Source organism: Rhinolophus sinicus, linkage group LG13, assembly GCF_036562045.2.
Source record: "Rhinolophus sinicus isolate RSC01 linkage group LG13, ASM3656204v1, whole genome shotgun sequence".
In the NCBI taxonomy this organism is placed as follows: Eukaryota; Metazoa; Chordata; class Mammalia; order Chiroptera; family Rhinolophidae; genus Rhinolophus; species Rhinolophus sinicus.
Genome location: NC_133762.1, coordinates 4,389,687 through 4,415,043, shown reverse-complemented (window position 1 = coordinate 4,415,043; position 25,357 = coordinate 4,389,687). Strand labels below are relative to the sequence as shown.

The 25,357-nt window shown below is 45.0% G+C and overlaps 1 protein-coding gene across 1 annotated transcript in view; it reads right to left on the bottom strand.

Moving 5' to 3' along the window:
- The window catches only part of CERS3 (ceramide synthase 3), an 88,269-nt gene that overhangs the window by 9,586 nt on the left and 53,326 nt on the right, over positions 1-25,357 (bottom strand). Inside the window, exon 10 of the mRNA XM_074317748.1 lies at positions 16,397-16,550. Coding sequence (XP_074173849.1) covers positions 16,397-16,550 — 154 coding nt within the window. The remainder of the gene's footprint in view (positions 1-16,396; positions 16,551-25,357) is intronic.

The window sequence follows — 25,357 nt, the reverse complement described above, 5'->3', positions numbered from 1 at the left end:
TGTCACTGCGCTGGTACAATTGTCTCGCGCAAACTGTTGGCCCTGAACCCTCCCACAAATCATTAAAGGCCTAAGAAAATCCATGCACAGAAAAGGATCCAAAACCTTCTTGGAAGAGTAAAGGGTAGATGTGGGCTTCAGCAGCCAGAGGGCTGGCTATCGGTGCCTGTTCACAGCTCCCACAGTAGCCAAAGCACCTTGTGGCGTGTGTGCTCACCGTTACGTGCCGGACCAGGCTCCCCCGCGGTGAAGGTTTAGCCATTACTGTCAGCATATTACCGTTCGGATCACTTGAGATACCTGTCTTTCTAGAATTAGCTAAGCTATCTAGTATTCAACTGAACTTTTCCCAGAAATGACCTGGGTCCTCTAGAATACCTTTTAAACAATATTATTCATTCCACAATTGGAAGTGGATGAATAATTTTTGCAAGGCCTTTTAAGAGTTCCCCTCTCCTTTTAAACCTGCCAGCAACTCCCTTTGATTACACAAAATGACGGCGAAGAGAATGAGGAACAAGTTATTTGCACAGGAGGGGCCTTAATAATAGACGGCCCCATGTTGGCAAACGCATCGGCTTGGCACGTCAGGGGCAGAGAACACAGAGAACACGTGTGTTCAGAGGATGGGGCTGGTGGATCTCACAGCAAGCAGTCTGAGAACATCCCATACCTTAGGAGAAGGAGAAAACCCTGAAACTGGGACCAAAACGACCTTCCCGGGATTAAAGTCAGGCTGAAGACAAACCCCCGGAAGCGCGTGTTCTGGGAGCAGAGCTAACCGAATCATGTTCAAAGATCCATTCATCCGAGCCCTGGGGTGTCCCTAAAGCAACTTCCAACTCCTCCTGTTTACCCTTTTTTTTCGGGGGGGAGGGGGAGAGGGCGCCCGTGAAAAATGCTTGAACCTGTAACAGCGTTCAGGAATTAGCTTTGGCTAGTGTCACGCCTCTCTGACACACAATACCAGGATACCAGGACCACGACCACAGCTGACTCCCACAGTCCTGAACGCAAGTCAGAGCAGCCCTGAAAGTCCCGTGAGTCCTGTGGGGTTTGGAGCCATGGTGGTTAAAACAGGCCCTAAGATCGGCTTATGCATGGTTCCCAGTTTTTGTGACCGGGCTGTGTACTCAGAATGCCTCCTCTTGAATTTTAGAGTCAGACTAAAAAATGGCTTTTAAACTGTGCCAGCTCACCAGTGTCAAACAGGATATGTTCTGTTTTCCACTAGTGGTTTTTTCTTTTTTTTTTTTTCATTACACTTGCTGCTATCAATGTATCTATTTTCCTTAAGAAATGATCTCATTTTGCAAAGGCTTACATGCTTTTTAAAATGAGCTTCTAACAGAAAGAGTAAGTTTTAGAGCCAGATGGATTCTAGAGAGTGTCTGGTCAGACAGATCTCATTTTCCAGGTGAGATCAAAGGTACAGGACTCGATCCCACATGGTTGAGTGACACAGCTTAGTGGCAGCAGAGCTCAGACGACACTACGTGGTGCTGGATAAAAATGCATGGGTTTCTTTCATAGTCTCATAAATTAGAAATGCATAGACTCAGAAGCAGAAATGATTTGACTTCAGAAATGTAATTTGCTTCCGGTATTTGAACCATTAAAATGAGCATATTTTCTAACTTGCCACATTTTGCGACCTTTACAAACAGCTTTAGATTCTACACTCTGAGCATTCCACAACTCTCACTGAGTGAAGATATGCAAATCATTTTGGGAAAAAACAAAACAAAACACTAGGTAGACAACACTTAGGAAATAACCGGGGCGAGATAAAGGTTCGATAAGCCCAGAAAATGTGTGTTAAAATTCAAATGTTAAAGTTTGTTTCAAATAGCATCCAACAAAGAACTCAAATGCACCATTAAGAAGGAAAAAAAATCTTAATGAGACAGAAAAGCGTGAAGGGTATGAGCAGACATTTCTCAGAAAAGGCACAGTTGTATTATTGACTAATAAACTACCCAAGAGCTCAGTCTGAGTCACCAGAAGAATGAAAATTAAAATGAGATAAAGTCTCATGTTCACCAAACTTGAACATATTGAAAAGTCTGATAATACCAAAAGTTGGTGAGGATGTGGGGAAGAAAACTCTCAGACATATGATGTGAAAAATTGTTTGGCAGCAGCTAATAAATTTGACTCAGCAAGTCCACTTATAAGGAAACTGTCATACGTGTCCCCAAGGAGACATACAGGAGATAAATGAACTCAAATACAGTTACACATACCAATACGAACAATGCTATAATGAGGGAAGAAAACAAGCCGCACAGTTATATATACTAGGTCACACCATTTACGCAAAGTTTAAAAACAAGAAAACTATAATATTTAAGGCTATGCCTGAACATAATACTCACATAAAAATATGGCAGCTTCCTCTGCAGATGGAGAGAGGAAGAGAGGAGAATAGGATGGGGCAGAACATACCAGAATCTTTCTCCTCCCGTTTCTCTTAGGTGATTTCATCTGGCACACAGCAGGCACTCTGTATATACTTGATGAGCGAGTGAATGAACGAATCCAGTTCCACAGCCTTAGTGCCATCTAAATGCAGGGGACTCCCAAACTTATACCCCACGTGGACCTCTTTTTCAGGCTTCAAACTCAAGTGGTCATAGCCAGACGATGTCCTCTCAGCTGCCTAACGTAACAGTCTTATGAAATGCTAGTCTCCTCCTTGCACCGCCCTTCCTCTGGTCGGCCACGTTTCTGTAGACAGCGCTGCCACTCACTGAGTTGGTCGGGGTCATCCTCGTCCCGCCCTGTCTGGGGGACCGTGTTTGCCAGCCTATAGCACTCAGAGGGGTTCTCTGAAACAGACCCCTGCTCTTCTGTTCAGCGATTCACGTTGCATCAAATCTCCGCAGCCAGTACCCATGTCCGAGCCGGCTTGGACCTGCGTGGGCAGGTCTCCTTCTGTGACCTCCGGGCCCTTCAGCACAACAGCTGGCATGCTGTGCGACACAGGCTGCCCTCTGCGAGCGGCCTCACAGGTTTGGGTCCCCAAAGACCCCTGCCGGCCTACAGCCCTCCACTGCAGGGCCCGTAACGGACACTTCCGGTCGTTGCCATGGGACAGAGCGCTTCCTCTGCTCAGAGGAGCCAGATCAGAGCTGTGGGCACGATTTCCGAATAAGGAAAATTCACCACGTATCTCACCTGCCCTTGTCTAGGGACAGACAAAATATAATTTGTTTTTAGGCAACTCCAACCCACCGGCCCACCCTCATACGGAAATACATGACATTATCACCTACTGGCGGTAGCCAAGTGACTCTAGTATAGTGGGGCTATTCTACCACAGACTTTCCCAACCGATGTGCCAGGAAGGGTTAAAAGACATGCTGCAATCCTGATCCCCTCAGCCTTGGGCAGGTACCGGAGCCCTAACCTCCTGCTTTGGGGACTATGTCCGCTCACCTTCCTATGTGGCACAAACACTGGTTTCCAGGGCGCCCTGAGGTGACAAAGGCTGGGAAGCACTGGCCTAGACTAACTACAGCGCTGAACGGCATGTGTCAGTAAGCAGCAGCCTCGGGAGACTTCCTCATTAGTGCGATGGCTTCAACTGGAGATGATAAGCTATGTGGCTCAAACTTGGATTCTGTGATTCGCGGGAGAGGGAGGTGTGTGTGCAGGGCAGGAGGTGACAGTCAGCCACCTGCAGGAAATGAAAAGTTCTGCTGCTGAGACCCAGCACTCACTGAGGGCAGGAGGCGGAACACGATGAAAGCGGAAGCTTACTAACTGAGATGGAATGAATGAAGAACGACGGTGTGGCATGGCGACACCCATCCCGTGTGGCCTCCCCAGCCAAACTGTACGGAACCAGAAGGAACTGAGAACCACCGTGCTTGAAAAGTTACCATTTCCTCAGTCACAACTGAACACTTACCTACCACCTCAACCGATCAGAACTTTCCAAATGCAGTTGCCTTATGTCAAAAAGAAATGGCTAGTAACCATTTGTGATGGTCACGTGAGTAATCGTCAACGGGCAACATTTACATCTGAAGAAATGCTAACCAGCTCATTCTGTAGAGCGTGGCTTCTCAAGTATCAGTGTGTTTGGCGGTTCCTGCCATAAACTAACTTCTCTCTGTATAGGATGACACTGGCCAGTGGGAGGGAAAGCAAGAATAATTTGGGGAGGATGCCAACCACAAAGTGGAAGCCACCAGAAGAGAAAGGACCTCACCCATTCTTTCCAGGATCTCTGCCCGGGCACTCTGGACACCGTGGGCCACATCATTCTTTGTGTGGGGACCGTTCTGCCCCTTGCAGGTGGCTTAGCAGTCAGTACGCTCGGTCTCTGTCACAACTAGATACCAGTGGTGACAACCAAAAGCGTCTCCAGAGATTGCTAAATGCCCCGGGGTGGCAAAATCGATTACCCCAGTGAGAACCACTGATTCAAAAAGTACGTCTTGAGCACCTGTGTTTTGTGCAAGGGCTTCAGAGATATAATGGTCTCTGTGTTCAAGTAACTTACAAACCCTAAGGGATCAAACACAACAATAAACATATAATTCCGCATTTGTCAGTATTATGCAGTACAGAATATCATGACATGTAAGTTGGGGATCTCACTTCGATGGAGAGATGCTAAGGAAAGAGACCTCAGCTTGTCACCAGAAGGTTAAGGGGAAGACTGGGGTAAGAACATTTCAAAAAAGAAGAAACAGCATGTGCAAAGGCCTTGAGATGGGAAGTACCTCGGCAAGCACGCTTAGGGATCAGAAGGCCAGAGCAGCTAAAGCATCGTAAGAAATACGGAGCGCGTCCGAAGACGAGGTCAGCAGCTAAGCACGGACCAGATTACGGATTTCATAGTCATGGTCAGAAGTTGAAATTTACTGAAGTTCTAAGTCCAACTGGAAACCAGTGTGCAGCACTATCCAAGGTGTTGGGAACATATCAGTGGCCAAAGCAGACACGCTGTCTGTCCTCAGAGAACTTCTGGACGAATGGGGAGCTGGCTCATGTACAGCAGCGTACCCTGCGCCATGTGGCTGTAACTGCAGGGGGTCCACGTTGGTTATGGTGGAGCATGCAGGAGGCAGTGGGTCATAGCCCCGGACGGAAGTGCCCGTATCTTGGTTTGAAATGGCAGCATTCAAGAGGTAGGGGGGATTCCATAAAAAAGAACAGTGCCCAAGAGGCTGAAAGGGACTTTTAAACTCATCTAGTTTCGATTTGGTACTGATATGCCCTTTTTAACAGGCCAAGCAAAAGAGGTGCACCAACGTCCCCACACCTCTTCAGTAATAATTACAGTAATTGTCCAGGAGTCTGTAGATGTCCTTCCAGTGTTGGGTCAATTTGCAAACATTTAAAACTAGTTAACCCCTCTTCAAGCAAAACAGTCCCATTTCCTTCAGTTGCTCTTCACATGCCACAACATCAAAGCCCCTCACCATCCAGTGTCTCTCACAGAACACATTCCCATTTGTAATGTCGCCTCACGTTGTACTGTGTGTGTCACACAACCAGCTTCACTCTATTAATACACGACTGACCACTTTCATCTCCACCAAAAACCAAACAACAACAACAAAAGTGAGGACAATGAATTTAAAGTCAAACCACCCTGATGGCTACGCGTTGGCTTTACTTTTCATGTCATTTTTTTAAGATTTCAGAATACACATGCCATTATCAATTAACCATGATTTGCCGATTAGTGAAGGTAAATATCTGGCCCTGGTCTGTATTGCTCAAAAAGTACTGCAAGGATTACCAAACGAAATAAACTCTGACAACGAGAGCAAAGCAACTCCCACAGACCTCTGCGAATAACAGCTGCACACGTGGCCTCACTAATATGGTGGAGTTGTGTTTTTTAGATGCCTGTGCTTGGAAATCTGTGCTTCTACAGTCATGTCAAAAGCCCAGCAGGTCACCAATGACTCATAATGTCCCATGCTTTTTGAGTGGCTCCACGTCTAAACCCAGAGCTGGCAATGAAACAAAGAGCCTTCTAATAAGCATTGTGTGCTGTTTTGAGGGCAAACTTTTAGCTTTAACTGTGTGAAGAAAAAAAAATAAATAAAAGAATGCATTCAAAGAGTTCAATTTTCTGAACTACTATCAAAATATGTTCCTTTTTATTACATTAGTTCTTGTTATTCAAGTTGACAAGGTCACAGAAAAATACAATTGAGTCTTTCCTCTTCCTTTTTTTGTTTTCTCTCCTCAAACAAGTTGCATTGAATCTAAATTGGATTCTAAGAAACCTGGCTATAGTACATGGAAATTTCCTGTTAGTTATCTGGAATATGAATTTTCTAGACCAGTTATTCTCAAACTTTCATGTGTATGTGAGTCAGTGAGGGTTCCTGATAAAATACAGGCTCTCAATTCAGAGGTCTCTCGTGGGACCTGAGACACTGCGATTTCTGAGCAGTGACGGCTGGCTGACAGCGGCCCCACTGCCGTTAGTAGGCTGTTGGTTGGGCCACAGGCCATCTCTAGATTGCTGCTGTCTGTAAAAAGAAGTTGTTGAAGCAGAGGGTCGCCTCAGGGTCTTTCAAGTTTTAAAATTCTATGATTTCAAACAATTTTGATTTCCTTAGTCTCTCTCTGTCATGGGTCTTTTTAGTCCAGAAAGGCAGTATAAAATTACCAGCATGTCTCACTTTTACTGTAAGAGACAGTTGTTTAAAAATAATTGCTAGATCATCTTGTAAAATGAGTCATGTCTTTAATTCTCCAGTGCAATGTACTATTGAAAAAAATCTGTTTTTCTTACAAAGGACAGATCTCCAAGCGCTTGTTTCCACAGTCTGAGTTTTCATTTGTAAGGATTTTTTTTTTTTTTTAGCACAGACCATCTCTGTAGCATGAAAGTCTACTGCTCTTGTTAAAATCTGCTGCAAGATGGGAGGACTTGTTGAGGTCACTGCAACCAGCTCTACAAATGTGGGGAAGACAGCAGCCATCTCTGCTCTTTAGAAAGCAGACCCAGTAAACAGAGGGATCTCCATGGACACTTGGCCAGTGGGAGAGAGGACATACACAGCTGGTTTTCTGCACTTAATCTAGCGCCTCTCGACCCGAGAGGGTGATTAGAATCACGTACATTGGAGGAAGAAGAATGTCAAAATTCCAATGTCTGGGTTCTGACCCCACAGATTCTGATTAATCTGTCTGAGGAAGGCCCTGGCCTGTGAGGATTTTTCCCTTAAGCCTCCACAGGTCATTTGTAGTCCATTGTAGTCACCATAGCGAGTATGTGACAAGTTGATCCGAAATAAACAGTGGGAATCCTGGGGGAATCTCCTGGCTGTGAGCTGTGCCTCTTATTCTGCATTAGCTTTAAATATGATTACAATCACCCCCTGATTAAAAAAAATTACATACATATAGTATATTATTATTGCATATAGTATATTATTATTGTTAAAATTATTGTTTTGCCTGATATATATATATATATATATATATATATATATATATATATACAAAAGTCACTATTTTATGTACAAAATAATGACTTTTTCATGAGCTGGTGTATATAGAATACTCCCAAATTCCTCTAATAGACCTTTTAGACAAAAGGTCCTTGGAAATGTTTAAGCACCAGTTGGATGCTTCCCCATTCTTACACAAAAGCCTCAAGCAATAAGCCGATCATGCAAAATGAAGCTTAACAAGAAGAAATGTAACTTCCGACAAAAATTGCCACCATCACCAGACAATCCCCAAATGGAGGAAATGTGCCTTTGCCCACGTGAAAAAGACTCCGAGGTTTCAATCAGTTTCAAGGTCAATAGGAATGAATAACATCAGGGGACCACCAGCAACTCAATACAAAAGTTGGCTATCGATGGAGGCAGAGTTTTCACAGAAAGAGACGAGATCTGCCTGACTTTGGAGTCAGACCAGATCTAGAAAGCGGTGCTCATTTAAAGGAGAATCTGGATTAGATGAAACCAGAGAGTGACCAGGTAGGTGAAAAGACTCCACAGCGTACCTTAGGAGGTACGGTGAAAGCACAGAAAGGTTTGGTCTGCAGAAACAGAAGCATGCGTGGTGGCGGGCCACGGTGCTTGGTATCGAAGGGGCTGCCGTGTGGTTCTGTGCTGCTCGGTGCAGCTCTCCGCAACTGAGACATCGCCAGGACAGCTTGTGGGTTACGCAGTAAGAAGCCTGTTATTAAAACCACTAAAGCACCTAAGTTTGCAAATGATTTATTTGAGGACATCTGGCACCGAAGAACAACAGTAGCCTGGTTCCAAGTTTCCTCTTTGCGCTCTGAAAACAACTACAGAATCAACATGGACACATGCCTTTAATTGTCCTGGGAGACAGGGAACACTGTTCAAATTATCTATACGAAGAGGATATATATATATATATATATATATATATATATATATATATATATATATATATATGTACAAATTCCAATGAGCTTCCACAGCAGCTCTAGCTTGTGGCTGGGAAAGTGTGGAACGGGAGGTTGGAAGGTGATGCAGGCCTCGGAAGGAGCACAGACAAACCCACCCCCAGGATGAGAAAGGGGAAGCAGAAATGCCCAGGCTGGGACCTGGCAGGTCACGTCCTTACTAAAGAGAAGGGGCCCCCAGTGTGAGAGATGGGACTGGTCAGCCTCGGAAACTGACTTATGGGAGGGATCAGGTTTATAGAGAAGCAGCGGTGCCTGGATATGAGCACTGAGGGGAAAGAAAGAAATGAGAGACGAAAAGTAAGGATTCTGCAGAAATCAGACAGTGGGTTGGCTTAAAGAGAGAGACAGAGACAGAGAGAGAGAGAAGCAATCCCTAGTGTAGCAGCGTCCTCCCACGCTTACAAATGGGAGAAGAAAGGGTAGTGGCTATAGCCTGCCTGTTACCACTGAGCTCAACACCGGGCACCCGACGGGAGCAGATCACACAGGAGAATGCAGAGGGTGAAAAATGAGCAATGACTTCTCCAAGGCCTCACTTCTGAAGTGTTTGGGAGCCCAGGCCCTCTGACTCCGGTGTCTCCCGATGGAGGGCACGTGCAGTTCTTCGTGGGGATGGGCATTAGGTCGGGCAGGGCAGGCAGAGATGGGGGCCACGTGCACAGGGGCGCTCGGCCCAGAGGCCCATTCAGGACCGCAGCTCTAACCCCCAGCAGTGGGAGGTGCACAGCTGTGTCCCCCTCCGGTGTTACCCTCGCCCAGAGCTATGCCTCCTCGCCAGAGGGCAGACACATCAGGTGACAGGTTAACGTCCGGATGTGGGACACCTTAACTGGGACATCTCTGAAGGGCCACCGGGCTCCAGAGCTCTGTGTAGGGGAGGCTGAGGCCCTTGCTGCAAATGCCTCCCAGTCCAGCTTCTCCCTCTGCCCAGTCCAGCTCACTCCACTCCCTCACAGGTGCGGAACCCCAGAGCACCCCCGAAATCCTCCTGCGTAGGAGTGCATGCAGCTGCACGCGTTTGCGTTCACACACACACACACACACACACACACACACACACACACACACACTCGCAATGGGCATGGGGAAGAAACAGCAGCTACAGAACGCAGGCAAAGTGTGCTTCCGTGCCCCTCCACACCTTCGCTGAGTTTTAGGCTCCCACCATCACTCTTCTTCTGGACAGCCAGGGGTCCTCCCAGAGCCTGGTCTTTCTGCATATTCTTCATGCCATCTTGTATATAAGTGGGTAGAGGAGATTTTGGGGGGTGCAGGTAGGTTTGGAGGCTTCTACCGGATTGTGATGTAAGTTGTCACCCATGGCAGCTACTCCGTAGGACCAACTCTGCCCTTCACCCGTGACCCCACGTGTCATGGCCACCGTACAGTGAGCGCTCCAGAGATGGGGTCAGTGGTCCCAACCCAGCCAAAGGAGCGAGAGCAGCCAATCCCATTCTCCCTTGAAAGACATGGCCGAGGGTTCCAGGTTCACACTGGAAAGATTACAGAAGCATCCACGCAGGGCCAAGTTCCTCGGAGCAATGTTGAGGCCCAGGCCTGGCTGGCACGGCAGGTGGTAGGCAGGCTGAGGACCGTGCACGTGCCCACCGCTGCCCTCTTCAGGATTTCCCGAGTCCCTCACTTGTGGCAGGGAGACGCCATTTGTAGAAATGAGTCCAGAGAGTGGAGAGCCCCGAGAGCCACAGATGGCACACCTGTTATTCCCAGCACAGAACACAGGTAAAGCCATATGCACCGTAACTCACTCAGGCACTCAGCCCACATGATAAACCAAGATGAAAATGGTTTAAAAACTAATTTATTTTACCCATATCTACAAACTGATGAGTTTTCGGAAGAAGGTTTCTTCCTGTGTCACAGAAAGCTCTCTTGTGAGACTTATGCAGTGGGCGTGGGGAGGTGGCCACTGAGACAAGAGCGGCCCCGGAAAACCGTGGGCGATTAACAGGGACGGGGCTGAGCAGGGCACACTCTCCCCCGAAACTTGCTTTTACCAATCTCTCTGTCTCTGGCCAAGAGCTCATTAATAAAACTTTCACATCCTGGTGTGAATGTGTAGATATGTTAACAAAAGTCATGATTCGCGTGTGTCCCCTCATCTAGGCCGACACAGAAACAGGAACTCAGGTTCCATGGAGGACATCTGTGTGTCTACCTGTGTTCATGTGTGTGTGTGTCTGTTTCTCCACTAAGAAAATCTGTTCCTTTCAGGAACATACGGAAATCCATTCCACTGTTGTGAAATAATGTCCGAGCTCCTTTTGTCTCTTTTCACTTGGCTCTTCCCCCATCTCTCACCCTCTTTTTCAACTTGAGCAAGATCTGATCAGCGGCTCGGGGGACACCAGGGACAGAGGAAAGAAAGGCGGGATTTCAATGATCATTGCTGTCCTCAAAAATGCTGTCACCGGAGAGCTCGCATTTGAACATGACCCTTCACTTTACAAAGACGTCACTTGACTTCCTGTCAATCAAATGACCTGACTAGTCCAGTGGCTCCAAAGAACCAGTATCTTAAAAACCACTGGTAGAAAATATGTAAGACAAGACAGTTAGGACTATGCACAAAGGGAGCTAATGTGTGATAAAGTATGGAAAACCATTCGTGTCATTACATACTTCACGGGCAACTGCGAGGAAGTGAGAGCCGCCATTTTTAAACAGACAGCTCGCAGCTGAAACCTCCTCCAGGCACAGCCCGCACTCAGCTGCTGGCATCCAGCTGCTTTCCATGCCTAGTTCCAAAGGAACAGGGGGAGGATTGAAGAAAACTGAACTACAATCTTGTTTTATGCATTAAAAAATCCTAATATGACCTTTCTCCATCAGAGGTCAGTCTGCCTGGAATTAAGAGCCATGCTGTGGCGTCAGCAGCAGAAAGAGTCTGGATGTGTGCAATCACAACTATCCTAACAGAAAGAAGTAACATTTTAGAAAAAAATTAGGAGGATTTCTAATAGCTTGGGAAGTGATACTGAACATCCCAGCTTAAGAAAATGTCCATGTAATGTTATCGTGGTGAAGAAAAAAGATATTTACTGACAAGTTCCCTGTGTGGGTTCCCATATTGATTTGCACAGCCTTGCACGGCCCCTTTCTCCCTCTGAGCCTCCATTTCCCCATTTGGCAGGTGAACCCCTCCTTCCACTTCCATCTCAGATGGTGACTGTGAGGTGGGTCTTCCCCGGAGCCGTCCTCTCGGGGCCGTGCTGGTACCTGCGAGTCCATTGCTGAGGCCTCCCAACCAAGGGCAAAACAACAGGAAGTCGGGTGGGGCAGGGAGTGGGAAGAGGCCAGTGTACTCGTGGGCCTGCCTCTCACACATGATACATTTTCTTCCTATTATTACCTTCGAGCTCCGCAGATGGTTGCCTATTCTACTAGTTCTTAAACGACGCTACCCTCTCAGGTTTAGAAAAGCCCAGGTTTATGATTGCTTTAAGCCCAAAAATCCCCCAAGGAGGATACCCTTACTAAGGTTTTCTACGGAGAGCTAGAATTCATTCATTGATTCTTTGCAAGGTAATGCTAAAGATAACTGAGCAAAGTCAACAATAAGATTGTGACGTTTGTGAGGACCAAGCATAAGCCACACTAAGTAAGTACGCGGAGAACCACACACGCGAGGGTCACTCATGTTTTGAGGACATATGTTCACAACACAGAACCACTGGGGAGGCAGGAGGGCACGGCCTCAGCAACTTGGCCTCCACAGTCTCGGCTCCACGGGCACGACTTCCCACTCCTCTGTGACCTTGGGTCATCACGTAACTGCTTCACTCACCTTCACTCGCTTCCTCTATAAATGGGGACCACACTGTTATGTGGGAGGGACAGACAAACTGCTATCCAGTGGGGAGGCCTTGAGGAGAGACAGCCTCGTCTCCTGACAGACACTCAGTGGGCTCTTCTGGTTCTGAAATGCTCTAGGGTTCTCTATTTTGTGGTTGACCTAAATGTCTAGCGGGGAAGCATATTCAAATTGGAAAGCCTTTCAGCCAAGCAACTTTGCAGTTCCTGCTGTCATCATGACAAGTTTACAAATCCCACTGTCGTTTCTTGAGTAGATTTGTTAAGCTAGATAATCTATACAAATGTTCAGAAATCTGAAAATATAAACGATAGCATTCTGATAATCCTCTAGTTCAGTCGTCAGTCTTTGTGGTATTTTTATGATATCTTGTTCAGCCAAGGGCAGCTTTTACATCCACTACTGTCTACTAACAAGAGAGACCTGGACGCTTCTTGAATGTTACCAATTGGGTACTTCCTCCCTGACATGCTGATGTCTGAGAGAGAGTGTCAGCAAGGACCGTCCAGAATGTGAGTCATGAAAGTCAACTGGCAGAAGACCGTTTAGGAAACTGTCATTGGAGCCCTTGGCTGCAAGTCAAGGATTCTGACACCAGCTGCAGCGTGATCTAAGTGAAAGGAAGAGAGGGCTTGGCTGAGAGCCAACTGCCAGGCTACTTGGAATTCCCAGGCCCTCTGTGATTTGGCACAGAGAACCCAAGTAAATAGTAATAATGATAATGATAATGGCAGCTTACGTTTATTGTGTGCTTACTGTGTGCCAAACAAACATGGATAGAGGGCTTTATCTGACAAGGTAGGTGCTAATATCATCATCCCCATTTTACAAGTGAGAAAACTGAGGCAATGAATGGCTCACACAGGAAATGGGAGAGCTGAGATGTGACTCTCCAGAGAGTCTGTACTCTGAGCTATTACCCTAATTGCTTTACTAGGAAGTTATTTGGGATTAAAAAAATAATTACAAAACATTTTCTCATGCTTTTAAAAAGTCCAAAAATAAGTTAAAGGGTGTGTGTTGCATTTTAATTTACGATCTTGCTTACTCAATTTGTGTCTTCACTATTTTTCACTTCATACAAGTATTTTAAATTAATTTTCTGGTTATTTCGAATAAAGACTCATGAGAGAAGGAGAAGTATTACAACTTAAGAGAGTCAGATTCTGGCCTTGGCTTTGCCATAAAATCACTGTGTGAGTTTGGTGGAGGCCTCAGTTTCCTCATGTTTAGAAGAGGGTTCCTTCCTTTAACTCAAACAGTTCAGCATGTGTAAAGTGTCATTCTGTGAACTTAAGAGACACGGCCTGTGGAGAGCAGATGGCTGGGGCAGGTTGCCAAGGGGCTAGCGCTCCCACCGGGACTTTAATGGCTGCACACTCCAGCCCCTCCCTCCATGTCTTGGCGAGCACCAGTCTAGGATGTCACAGGCGTGCTTGAGTTGGCCGGCACCCAGTATGACATTTAGAGAGAAGAAAAATAAAAGCGTAAGGATGATCACGTTCTCTTAAGGAATATTAAACGAAAGCGTGCTACGCGCCCTCTCATGTTTGCAAAGAGAGAATCACAAGATGAATATATCAGGTCGTCATATGTCATGATGTGATGTGTGGGCTGACAGCTCATCACCAAGTCACCTATTTTACAGGAACTAGTTACGTTTCAGTGCCAAGTCTTGTTCTCAAGCAGCAAGATGCCTGCTAACCATGGCCCATATATGTTAGTGTCCTGAACTTATTGTTATTTTAAGGGATTCGGCAACAGAAGGTCCTCACTCATCAGATGCATGCAACAACCCTATTGTTTAGGAAAAATGAGATGTGACTATTTCAAAAATCACTATTTTTCAGAAGTATAATCACTTTTGTCTTTTTAGTCTACCAAGCAAACTCATGGAGACCATAGAACGATAAATAATTTTTTAACTTCCCATCCAACACCGTGTGGTTTGCTTCCCAAATGATTTATTCATTGGCATATTAAAAATCACTTAGTAAGGGCCTAACAGGAAGAAGAAACTTGAAGGGACAAATTCTCAATCTCTCTTATCCGATTTAAGAGACATTTTTGGAGGCCTACAAACTTCTGCGATTCCATTTATTAAATATCCAAGCATTAGTCACCTTAGTAACAACTGAGGTATGAAATGCTAAACATATATTAAATAGAGTTGAAACCTGATTTGTTCATTGTGCCTCTAAGATTTTCAACTCCCGCCTCTGTCCCTCTCCGCGCCTGTGAAATGCAACTCTGCCTTGAAATAGCATTCTTTAAAAAGCAGCTTTATGGCTCTGGAGGAATCAGCTGATTTCACAGCCAGTTCTGCCACTGCTATGAACAACACAGTGCACAGGCAGGCCAGCTGAAGTCATGCAAACTGCAACGATTAGGGCTGGAGGGGCCTCCACGGCTGCTGTCAAATTGCAATTGGAAACAGCTTTTGCAAAGGACAGCATGAGAAATCAGGAATTCCTGTCCGCAGCTCCCCAAACCGCTGGGTCCAACCCATGAGAGATCAGACATAGGAAAGTCATGATGAAACCGAACAAGAGCATCTGCCTGGCTCCCTGCTAGGCCTGAAATTATTGTCACTCACCAGTTAATAAGGAAACAATTTCTGCCTAGTGACCAGAGTTCCAGGAAGGCCTGACCCCGAAGTAGGACAGGTTCCGTTCAGGATCTTTCTTTTCTTCCAGCCCTTAGACGTGCAATTGACTAACTGCTCCAATTCTTATCCTTATCACAGGTACTACAACTTTATCAGTCACTTAGAGATAAAATAACTTTTTCAGAGATCAAAGAAAAATGATTTAGAATATTAATAAATTATAACCATTCAATGAAAAATTTTTCTTGGCACTCCAATGGAGAGAGTCCACTCTCAGGAAAACAAGCTCAAGTCGGTAATTTAGTTTCAAAATAACACACAACTTTTAGGATTTGATTTATGATTAATCCAGATGTAGCCCCATTTCCTATACCTCCGTCTAGACCTAGACGCAGAGAGATGGTAGAAGGTCAACTATTACAATGTTCATTTCACTTGTCAACTCTTCAGTGGTCACTGAGACACATTTACTACAGTAGGAAAATGAATTAATCAGAGTTGATAAAAAATGAGATCATCAGACAAATCACCAGCCATACCCACTACGTACAAGTCACTCATTCTGATGACGATACAATGCTATGGATGGTAATCCCTGAAGGTGAGCCGGCGGTAACTTTGACCTTGAAAGATCCTTAATTACAATTCCCTTAGATGAATGATTTCCAGGCAAAGAAGAAGCTGTGATCTGTTTGTGTGTTTGTTTGTTTTTTTACCTGCCTTAGAGGCTCAAGTCAAATTCCATCTATTCAATGAAACTCTCCCTGAGCCCCTTGAGTCAACTGTCTTTTATCTTTCACAGCAAGTCTCTGGGACCTCTCCTTAGCACAGAACATTCTGGACAACGTAGGTCGTTGGTAATAGGTGAACACTCCCCCGGTAGATGCTAGGTTGTTTCCCCAAAGGCCATGAATGCCTCTTACTCATTTCTGAAACCCTCCTCTCCCCGGTTCTGAAGTTAAAATCCAGAATTGAATTCAAAACAAAACAAACCAAAAAACCCCTTTCATTGTCTAAAATGTATTATCGGTTTGCTGTTATTTAGGGAAGCTGTTTTCAGAGAAAGAGTATAGGCAAATGATGGCCGATTTTTCAGAGGGTAGGAGAAAGCTCAGGGGAGAGCATTCCGTGCAAATCAGACGCTATTCGGCAGAGGAAAGTATAAGGCTCTGAGATGCTACTCAACTATCAATTTAATGCTCATCCCAAACTAGAGCAAATTTACTCGTTAGACCTTAGGACCCTTTACAAGCAGCAAACAAAAATTTTAGATAAACATCTTTAAAGTAACTCGCCCTCTAACAAAAGCAATTTCTTAAAAGCACCTTAGAAACCTGCTTAATGAAAAAAACTAGTGAAGTTTTGGAGAAACTTTTTTTTATCAATAATGATCAAGTCAAGAAAAGAAACAGGAATTCGGGTCATCTATTAATTAACTAGAATGTTCCACCATTTGGGCCTCACCCCCCCACCCACCCCCCCGGCACTGAGGTCTGTTTGGTGAGCCTCAGGCAGCTCTTACCTTTAAGAATATGCATCTCTTGAGCATCTTCAGGATGAAGTAACCCCAGTACAGGTGAAGGACTTGCAGGACTATGAGCTGTAGGTTGAGGAAGATGTAGGAAAAGAAAGGCTCGAGGTACAGCATAGGCACAACCAGCGTGCAATGTAAAATCCTGAAAAACCAAACAGATGACAGTATTTCATCACAGGCCAAGTACTTGGGAATTTGCAGTGAGAAAACACATACTTTTTCTCCCAGGGCATACAACATTTATTCCATGTCTAATGATGTCCAGGAAATTCTCAAGAGAAGACAGTATGATAACATTTGCCTTTTATATCATGATTGGCAAGCCACAAAAAAGCACAGTCTGCCTCCCAGGAGAAAAGTTAAAGCAAATGGAATTTTTATGGCCACAACAGCCTGCATGCCAATTTTCTTTCCTGTACCTCGGTTTCCTCTTTGCAAACAGACGAGCACACACTAACCCTATGTACCTTCCCAGATTTGTAGAACAAATGAGATAATGCTGGTTTACCTGGGGTTATTATTGCCTTATGATACAATCTCATTTATTTGCCATCTGAGGTGAATGGGGAATTCAACCAAAGTAAATTGTCCAGATAAAAGAGGCTCTTCCTCCCCTCCTTTTTTCTGCCTCCCCACTCCGGTTCAAGCCGTTGTTTCTCAGTCTAATTGTGTAGGACACAGCTCCCTGGCCCACGCTGGTATTATGAGCCTTGTGCTCCCCCAGATGAGGCAGTCAGTTGCCAGTCCTCAGGCGGCCACTCACACAGCTCACAGCAGCTCTCGCTGGCTGCCAGCTGCTCAGAATGGCTGCCGTCCACTCACGCTGGCCACCCACCGCTCACGGCAGCACACAGTAGCCCACAGCAGCCCATGGCAGCTCACACCAACCTCTGGCTGCTCACGGCAGCCCCGCTCCAGAGAGAGCCGTTGTTCACAATCTTAGCTGCAGAGGGCGCAGCTCACTGGCCCATGTGGGAATCAAACCAGTGACCTCAGCGTTAGGAGCACCGCGCTCCAACCACCTGAGCCACCGGGCCGGCCCAAAAGAGGCTTTTAAAGAAGCAAATGTTCTATGATTACTTCCTTCCACTTCCACTTTCTAAAGCGAACTGCCTACTTTTAAATTTCACAGACTCCTGGACACAATCTCAACTGCCCATGACGACCCAGGATGTACAGTGCTACCAGACACTATTGTAGCGTGAAGGGTCACCTGTTTCCTTCCCACACTTCATGTACTACTATGATTTTAGAGTTCCTGGAGAGGCGTGTTTGTAAGGATTTTATTCCAATTACAAAAATAATGTATTCATATAAAGTTGGGAAATTAAAAAAAGTTGCCCATCATACTACCAGTTAAACAAAGAACACTGTGATTTTTCTATTATCTTCCAGGTTTTTCCTATACATGTGTATTTTAATGTTATTTTTTTTCAAATTAACATAGAGTAAAATGGACTGATTTTTGGTGTGCAGTTCTATGCATGATAATATAATACATGCATGGATTTGTGACAGTTCCATCACCCCCCTCAAAAACCCTGTCCCTCTACAGTCACTCCCTACCTGAGGCCTGTCACTTGGTGACCTCTGACCTGCTCTCCATCCCGTTAATTGTCTTTTCGAGAAGGCCCTATAAAGGGAATCACAGTGTGTTGGCCTGGAGAGCGTCTTCTATCACTCAGCACAGTGCCGGTGAGACTGACCCACGTTGTTGGGGCATCAATGGCGTGTTCCTTTGTATGAATGAGTGCATGTCATTGCATGGAGATAGCACAGTTTATCTATCCACCTATTGAAGAGCACTTGTGTTGTTTCCAGTTTTTCACAGTTATGAATAAAATTGCGCTAAGTATTCATATTCAGGTTTTCGTGGGGTTTAGGTTTTCTTTTCTCATTACACAGAGGTGGAATTCTTGGGTATCACACTGTAAGTATGCATTTAACTTTAGAAGAAACAGAACCCCTGTTTTCCAGAGTGGCTATGCTGCCTTCTCACCAGCAATGTTTGGGAATGCCAGGCGTTCTGGCCTGCGTCAGCACTTGGGATTGTCCTGGAGAGATTTTTGTCATTGTCAAAAAAGTGGCATTGTATGTTCACATGTGGGATTGTATGTTCAACTCCATTTAGCTTTGAATCAAAAACATTTGACACTGGACAGCCTGGTGTATACAGTCTTTCCCAAATGGAAGGTTATTTCTTTAGAAGTGTATATTCCTCACTGCAAGATTACTGTTTCAAAGTGTACATTAAAAACATATACATTCAAGATATATATTAAAAGCTATCGAGACTGCCAAATTATTTTCTAAAATTTATGCCATTTATAAGGCCACCAGCAATTCCTGAAAGAAGAGTTTCATTGAACCCCCAGCCAGGATCAAGTGGGTTTAAAATTTATTAATTTAAAAAACAAAACAATTTCCACTTGTGTTGTTTGCAATGCTGACAGTTCCCTTTGTCTTGTTCAGTAGCTCAACTTCCTCTTTTGTGAATTCTGATTTCAAGATCTTTATCTATTAAAAAAGTAATTAGGGGCCGGCCCGGTGGCTCAGGCAGTTAGAGCTCCATGCTCCTAACTCCAAAGACTGGCGGTTCGATTCCCACATGGGCCAGTGGGCTCTCAACCACAAGGTTGCCAGTTCAATTCGTGGAGTCCCACAAGGGATGGTGGGCTCTGCCCCCTGCAACTAAGATTGAACAGGGCACTTTGAGCTGAGCTGCCGCTGAGCTCCCGGATGGCTCAGTTGGTTGGAGTGTGTCCTCTCAACCACAAGGTTGCCGGTTTGACTCCCGCAAGGGATGGTGGGCTGTGCCCCCTGCAACTAGCAACGGCAACTGGACCTGGAACTGAGCTGCGCCCTCCACAACTAAGACTGAAAGGACAACAACTTGAAGCTGAACAGCACCCTCCACAACTAAGATTGAAAGGACAACAACTTGACTTGGAAAAAAAAAGTCCTGGAAGTACACACTGTTCCCCAATAAAGTCCTGTTCCCCTTCCCCAATAAAATCTTTAAAAAAAAAAAAAAGTAATTATATGAACTCTGAACAAAGATAATAGCTATTTACCCATTTTACTTATGCAGATGTTTTTTAAAAACTTAAGAAATTACAGAAAAATATAGAGAGGTTAAGTAAAAATCTCACAACTCACAGGTAACCTTGTAATTTAAGATATCTCTTCTAAAAATAATCTTTAAGGTGTTTTCCCCCTTTCTCATTACCACATGAATTCATATAACAGGGATAACACTCTGCATGTGATTTTGTACCCTGCTTTTATGACTCAATAATGTTACAGAGAGCTTTCCATGTCAATGAACGTATCTATGGGTCAGGAGTCAGCAAACATTTTTGTAAAGGGACAGACAGTAAATATTTCAGGCCTCTGGGCTATTTGGTCTCTATTGCAACTACTCAACTCTGTTACAGCCATGCAAAAGCAGCCAGAGGCAATACATCAATCAGTGGGTGTGGCTGTTTGCCAATAAAACTTTATTAACAAAAACTGTCAGTGGGCTGGATTTGTCCTGTGAGCCACAGCTTGCAGACCCCCGCTATGCACCATCCTATGTAACAGCTGCACAGAAATCCATTTACAGATATCATAATTTATTTAACTAATCCCTTCACTGATAGACATTTAAGTTGTTTCCAAATTTTCATTACATTATGAAGAACACTGTGAGAATTCCTTGTAAAGGCATTTTGATAGAATTGTTTCTTTCCTTAGAAGAAGACTATGCTCATTTTACATTTTGGAGTATATTTCTAGACTGCTCTCCAGCAAGACTGTACCAACATATAGTTTTGCACCCAGTGTATGGGAGTCTCTGCTTCCTCGGATTTTGCCCAACATTGTATTTTATCAACCTCTGTCTAAAACATTGCATGGTTTATATTTACATTTTTATTTCTTGTGAAGTGAATATATATTTTTTCTTTACATTTAAATTATTTTGATTTAAGTTTTGTTAACTGCTTCTGCATGGTATCTACCCATTTTCTTATTGGGATGTTTATTATTGCTGTTGACTCTTAAGTGCTCTTTATATATTAAGGAAACAACTTCACTTTAAATCATGTTAAATATCATTATAGTCAGATTCTCTCAACCTTATTTATGATTCTTTTGGCAAATCAATATAAAAATATGTTTGTAACCGAATTTATCAATTGTTTCCTTTACAGCTAGACTTTATGCTTTAAAAAACCTTCACCATTATACATTTGACCCTTGAACAACATGGGGGTGGGGGGTACCTACCTTCCATGCAGTTGAAAATTCACGTATAACTTTTTGACTCTCCAAAACCTTAACTACTAATAACCTTCTGTTGCCTGGAAGCCTTACTGATAACATAAACACGCAATTAATGTATATTTTGTATGTTACGTGTATTATCTACTGCATTCTGACAATAAAGTAAGCTACAGGAAAGAAAATGTTGTTAAGAAAATCCTAAGGAGGTGATGGAAGGAGAACTCTGGGTGGTGAACACACAATGCGATATATAGATGATGTATTACAGAATTGTACACTTGAAACGTATGTAACTTTACTTACCATTGTTACTCCAATAAACTTTAATTTAAAAAAATCATAAGGAAAATATACTAAGAGTACTTATTGGAAAAAAATCTGCACATAAGTGGACTTGTGCAGCGCAAGCCCATGTTGTTCAATGGTCAAAAGGAAATAATATACATAAAGCCTATTTGTCATTCTGATTTGCTGGGTCTTAGGCAATTGTGTGCCTTATTCTGTACTCAGCCTAGAATGCCCTTCCCCTTTTCAACTGCCTAGTTTATAATTAAACGTTATCATAAGGAGGCATGGGTAAGAAAAAGCATAGTACATACCGGGTTCGGTACTACCCGCGGTTTCAGGCCTCCACTGGGGGTCTTGGAACGTTTCCCCCGTGGATAAGGAGGGGTGGCTGGATTACAATTGCTACGGCCGTGACGACAACTACTTTCCCACCACCACCCCTTCCTGCTGCAGAGGGTTCACATGAGTAAGGCAGTTAGAGCAACCACCCAGGAGAGAGAGAGCTGCTGAACTGGCTGCATCTGTGCTCAGGATGGAGGGCAAGGAGAAGTAGGACGAAGCTGCCGGGAGGAGGAGAGCAGGCTCAGCAGGATGGGGACCCTGTGCTGCGGGAGGACAGAGGGGCTGGGGACCCAAGAAGTGGAGAAGAGTCCAGAAGGGAGCAGCCGTTGTGAGTAACTGCAGGTGACGGGGCTGCAGTTACACTTTCAAGAAGCGTCCTCACTAAAGGAGGGTGCAGTCTCTCAAGCTCAATTTCTTCTCCTCCTTTGCAAAAAGAAGAGTGGGAAGAAGAAGATAAAAAGACACGCATCTGTCCCTGTCAACGTGGCCCCTAACACACATGCGTTGTGTGTGCAGGCTGGTGCACGAACACACCAACATGGCACCTTTGTGTTACGGGCTACGCGGCATTCCCTTGTCCCAGAGAATGAAGGCTGCTGGGACCTCCATTCCTAGAGCCGCTGCTCTGTCTATCGGCCTTAACCCGTCCAAACGGACCCACCGCCCTTTGCAAAGGGCGCTGTGCTCTGGCTTGCAAAGCTTGGATGGCCCTTTCCCAGTTTTCAGTTTTGTTTCTCGTCGCTCTTTCCATCACTGGAGTTTAGATGGGTTGAAAAAAATCACATCATGGGTTTTGCTGGGCCAGAAAAGGCAGCCACCAAAAAGTTATATTTTTGTAATGGAAACTGAAAGTTAACGGTTTTCTTTCCTTGCTCATTTTAGGTGTGAGCATTAAGCTTTTTCAGGATAACAGAGACTGGTTCTACCAGTGAGTAATTGCCGGCCTTATATTTCAGAGACGTCTTACGTTTCCCAGTAACCGAGTAGTTGAAGAAAACTTACTAAATACTTAGGGGAGGCATATGATGCCTGCACTTAACCATCCAAATTAGTCATTGAATTTGAAAAAGATCTGTCCTGTGTTTCAAATGTCCTGTTTCTAGGCGTGGTTCTTTCATAACTAGCAGTGCGACCCTGGAAATATCACTGCTCACCTGAAAAATCAATAGGGGGTCTAACTGCTTCAACGATGGTGATGGCATAAAAAACAAAGGAGTAAGGACCTGTCCCAGGTGAATGACAACTGAATGCAGTGTGGGATCCTGGGCCAGACCTGGTAGTGAGGGGAAAACGCAGTCAAAGACATTTTGGGATCAAGGGACAAAACTGGAACACAAGATGGTAGGTAGCCTGCCACAGTCCCTGAAATTGAAAACTGTATTGTGATTCTGTTAAAAGAATTCCTTGTTCTCAAGAAAGACACAGAGAAGTATTTAGGACTAAAAGGACATGATGTTTACAACATTCAAATGGTTCAGAAAAAAAACATTTATCTACGTATATGTGTGTGTGCGTGCGTGTGCATGTTGAGAGAGTGAAAAGGAATCACATAGCAAACGGGGCAAAATGCGAACTGGTAAATCTGGGGAAAGGGCTCTCTGTAATATATTTGAAATTATCCTGTAAGCTTGAAATTATTTCCAAATAAGTAAGTGAGGAAAGGGATTGGACTACATTCTGAATAAGGTCCCGTATCCTGAAGTTCCCTGATTTGAAGCAGGGCGATTGTCGTAAGTGCCCTTTACAAGCTTGCGGGCAGCAGACGGGCCAGGCCTGGGGGCTGTAAGGGAAGGAGCGCTTTGGAGGGCAGTGTTGAACGAGACATTGAGCAAACACAGGCGGTCAAATTCACTGTCTCCGTCACAAGGCGTGTGACTGGAAAGGCTGGTTCCAAGGTTCGCATCTGCAGTGGTGACCCCAGGGAGCGGCCCCGTGGTCAACAGAGCAGCCGTTCTCACACATTCTCACAGGGCACAAGTCTCTCCTTCCCCCTGGGGCCGTGCCATCCCCGCCCCATGCTCTGCCCTGGACTTAGCATTCAGCACCGAGCTCCCAGGCCTTATGAGGGCAGGAAGGACCCGTGGTGACCTTACTCTGTCTCCTGATGAAGACAGACGAAGACCTAAAAGGTGCAGTGTTGGTGTGTTCGTGACCTCACTGTCTCCAGCTAAGAGCATTGCTGGAGGCTTTCGGCTTTGTCTTGTCCTTTTTGCCCCTTAAAACTGCTCTCTCTGATCACCATCCCAAGTATTTATATGTTCTCAGCACCCACAGAATTCCTTGTCACACGAGGCTTCTGGGGTACTGATATTTTACACCAGTGAGAGTGGGACGATCGAAAGCTAAAGCCTGAAGTCCAGTGAACCAGTGGTAGGAGACATAAAGTTCCCACAAGCATATGTTCCCTTGGAGGTAAGGAAGTTATGTATTATTCACAGTTGGAAATTTTTTTTTTTTTTTGAACATCCAAAAAACAGGTCAGTATTAATTGTGTCTTCAAATATATGGATAAGATGGTAGATACAAAGAACCCTTCTGCTGTCATTATGAACTTCTGTAGGGCAGGAGCTGTGTCTCACCCATCACTTATTGTACACCTTACAACATCTAGCTATGAAGAGAAGCAATGAACCAGCACTCTACCTGTAAATTGTCACAAAACAGAGCGCCCCCTCCCCCCCCCCCCAGATGGGCCAGCCTGGACGAAACCATTATCTGCCATCTATGGAGAAAAACTGTCAGGAGTCAGAGCCAGTTCCCGACCTTACGGAGGTCTTTCTAGACTAATGATTCCCAGGTGGCATTTGCATAAGGAGACAGATACCGCCAATAAACGTAAAAATACGGAAGTCATTATTTTAAAACAATGTTGGGAATACAGTATGGAAACCATAAGCCTGAGATTAAACGCTTTTGAATGAAAATACAAACAAATGGGGTAACCAGGCAATTCGATTGAAGCAATTTGGACGATGCCAGTTGGAATTTCTGCCTAATGTTGTGAGTACCGAGGTTCAGAAAATCAACGTCATTAAGTCTTGCTGTGAGACACTGGCTGAGAATCGGCTAAATCAGGTCCCCATCAAGAGCAAGAGGACAGCAAAAGAGGAGACACAGTTGTACAGGTACAAAAGGAGACCCTGCAGGGGAAAGCGAGTGTGCTTGAGGCAGGGGGAAATGAAAGCAAAGTCAAAAAAAGGGGAAGACAGTGAGACGTACAAGTTCCAGGTCTTTTTCTCAAAATGTCCAGACAAATTTCAGATGGGTCGGCTTTCTTCCCACGCAGCCCTTTATCTCAAAGCAGTATGTGCACCAAAGAAAGGCTGCTGAGGAGATCAGAGCCCCGTGATTGCAGACTGCCTTTCATCGCACCTCTAAAGTGTCTGAATCTGGAAAGAAGTCTCTCATCTGCTTGCTGTTTGGTCCAGAGTAAATTCCCAACGAATCTGGACTAATGAACTATCCCTGAAGAGTGTGCAGAGTTACAGGATCGGGACAGATGGTTGGAGCCAGCCTCACAAGAACCCGACTTCTCTTTGGCACCACGAGATAACTGTGTAGCACATTTAAGCCCATGGGACTGTTAGAGCAGCAGCTACAACAACAGGCGGCAACCGAGCCTTTCAAAAACCACTGGAAACCCACCTCCCAGACTTCCAATAGCGTGGTGAGCTTCGCCTCAGTTTTCCAAACACGGCTGATCGGTCCACATCAGCACAGAAAATTTTTTTACCAGCAAAAACATTTTGTCAGTCCCGTGTGCTCACACTGGTTTATTTGCGGTCCAACTCCCTGGAGACAGCAAACGCTGGGCCTGGCTGCTGTCTGCATTCACTGAAGTATCAAGATTAAGAACAGATCAAATGCGTGGGACTAATTCTCCTCGAAATCCAGAAACGCTGGCAAGAGAATGAGTTCAGAAACCGAGGGGTTTTTCAAGTCGGGGGCGTGTGGGGACGTAACACACCACCTCCACTGTCACTCAACCCCAATACGACGACATTCAGACAGTTATGGGCAAGAGGAAGCCTGCTTGTGGATCTGGTGACA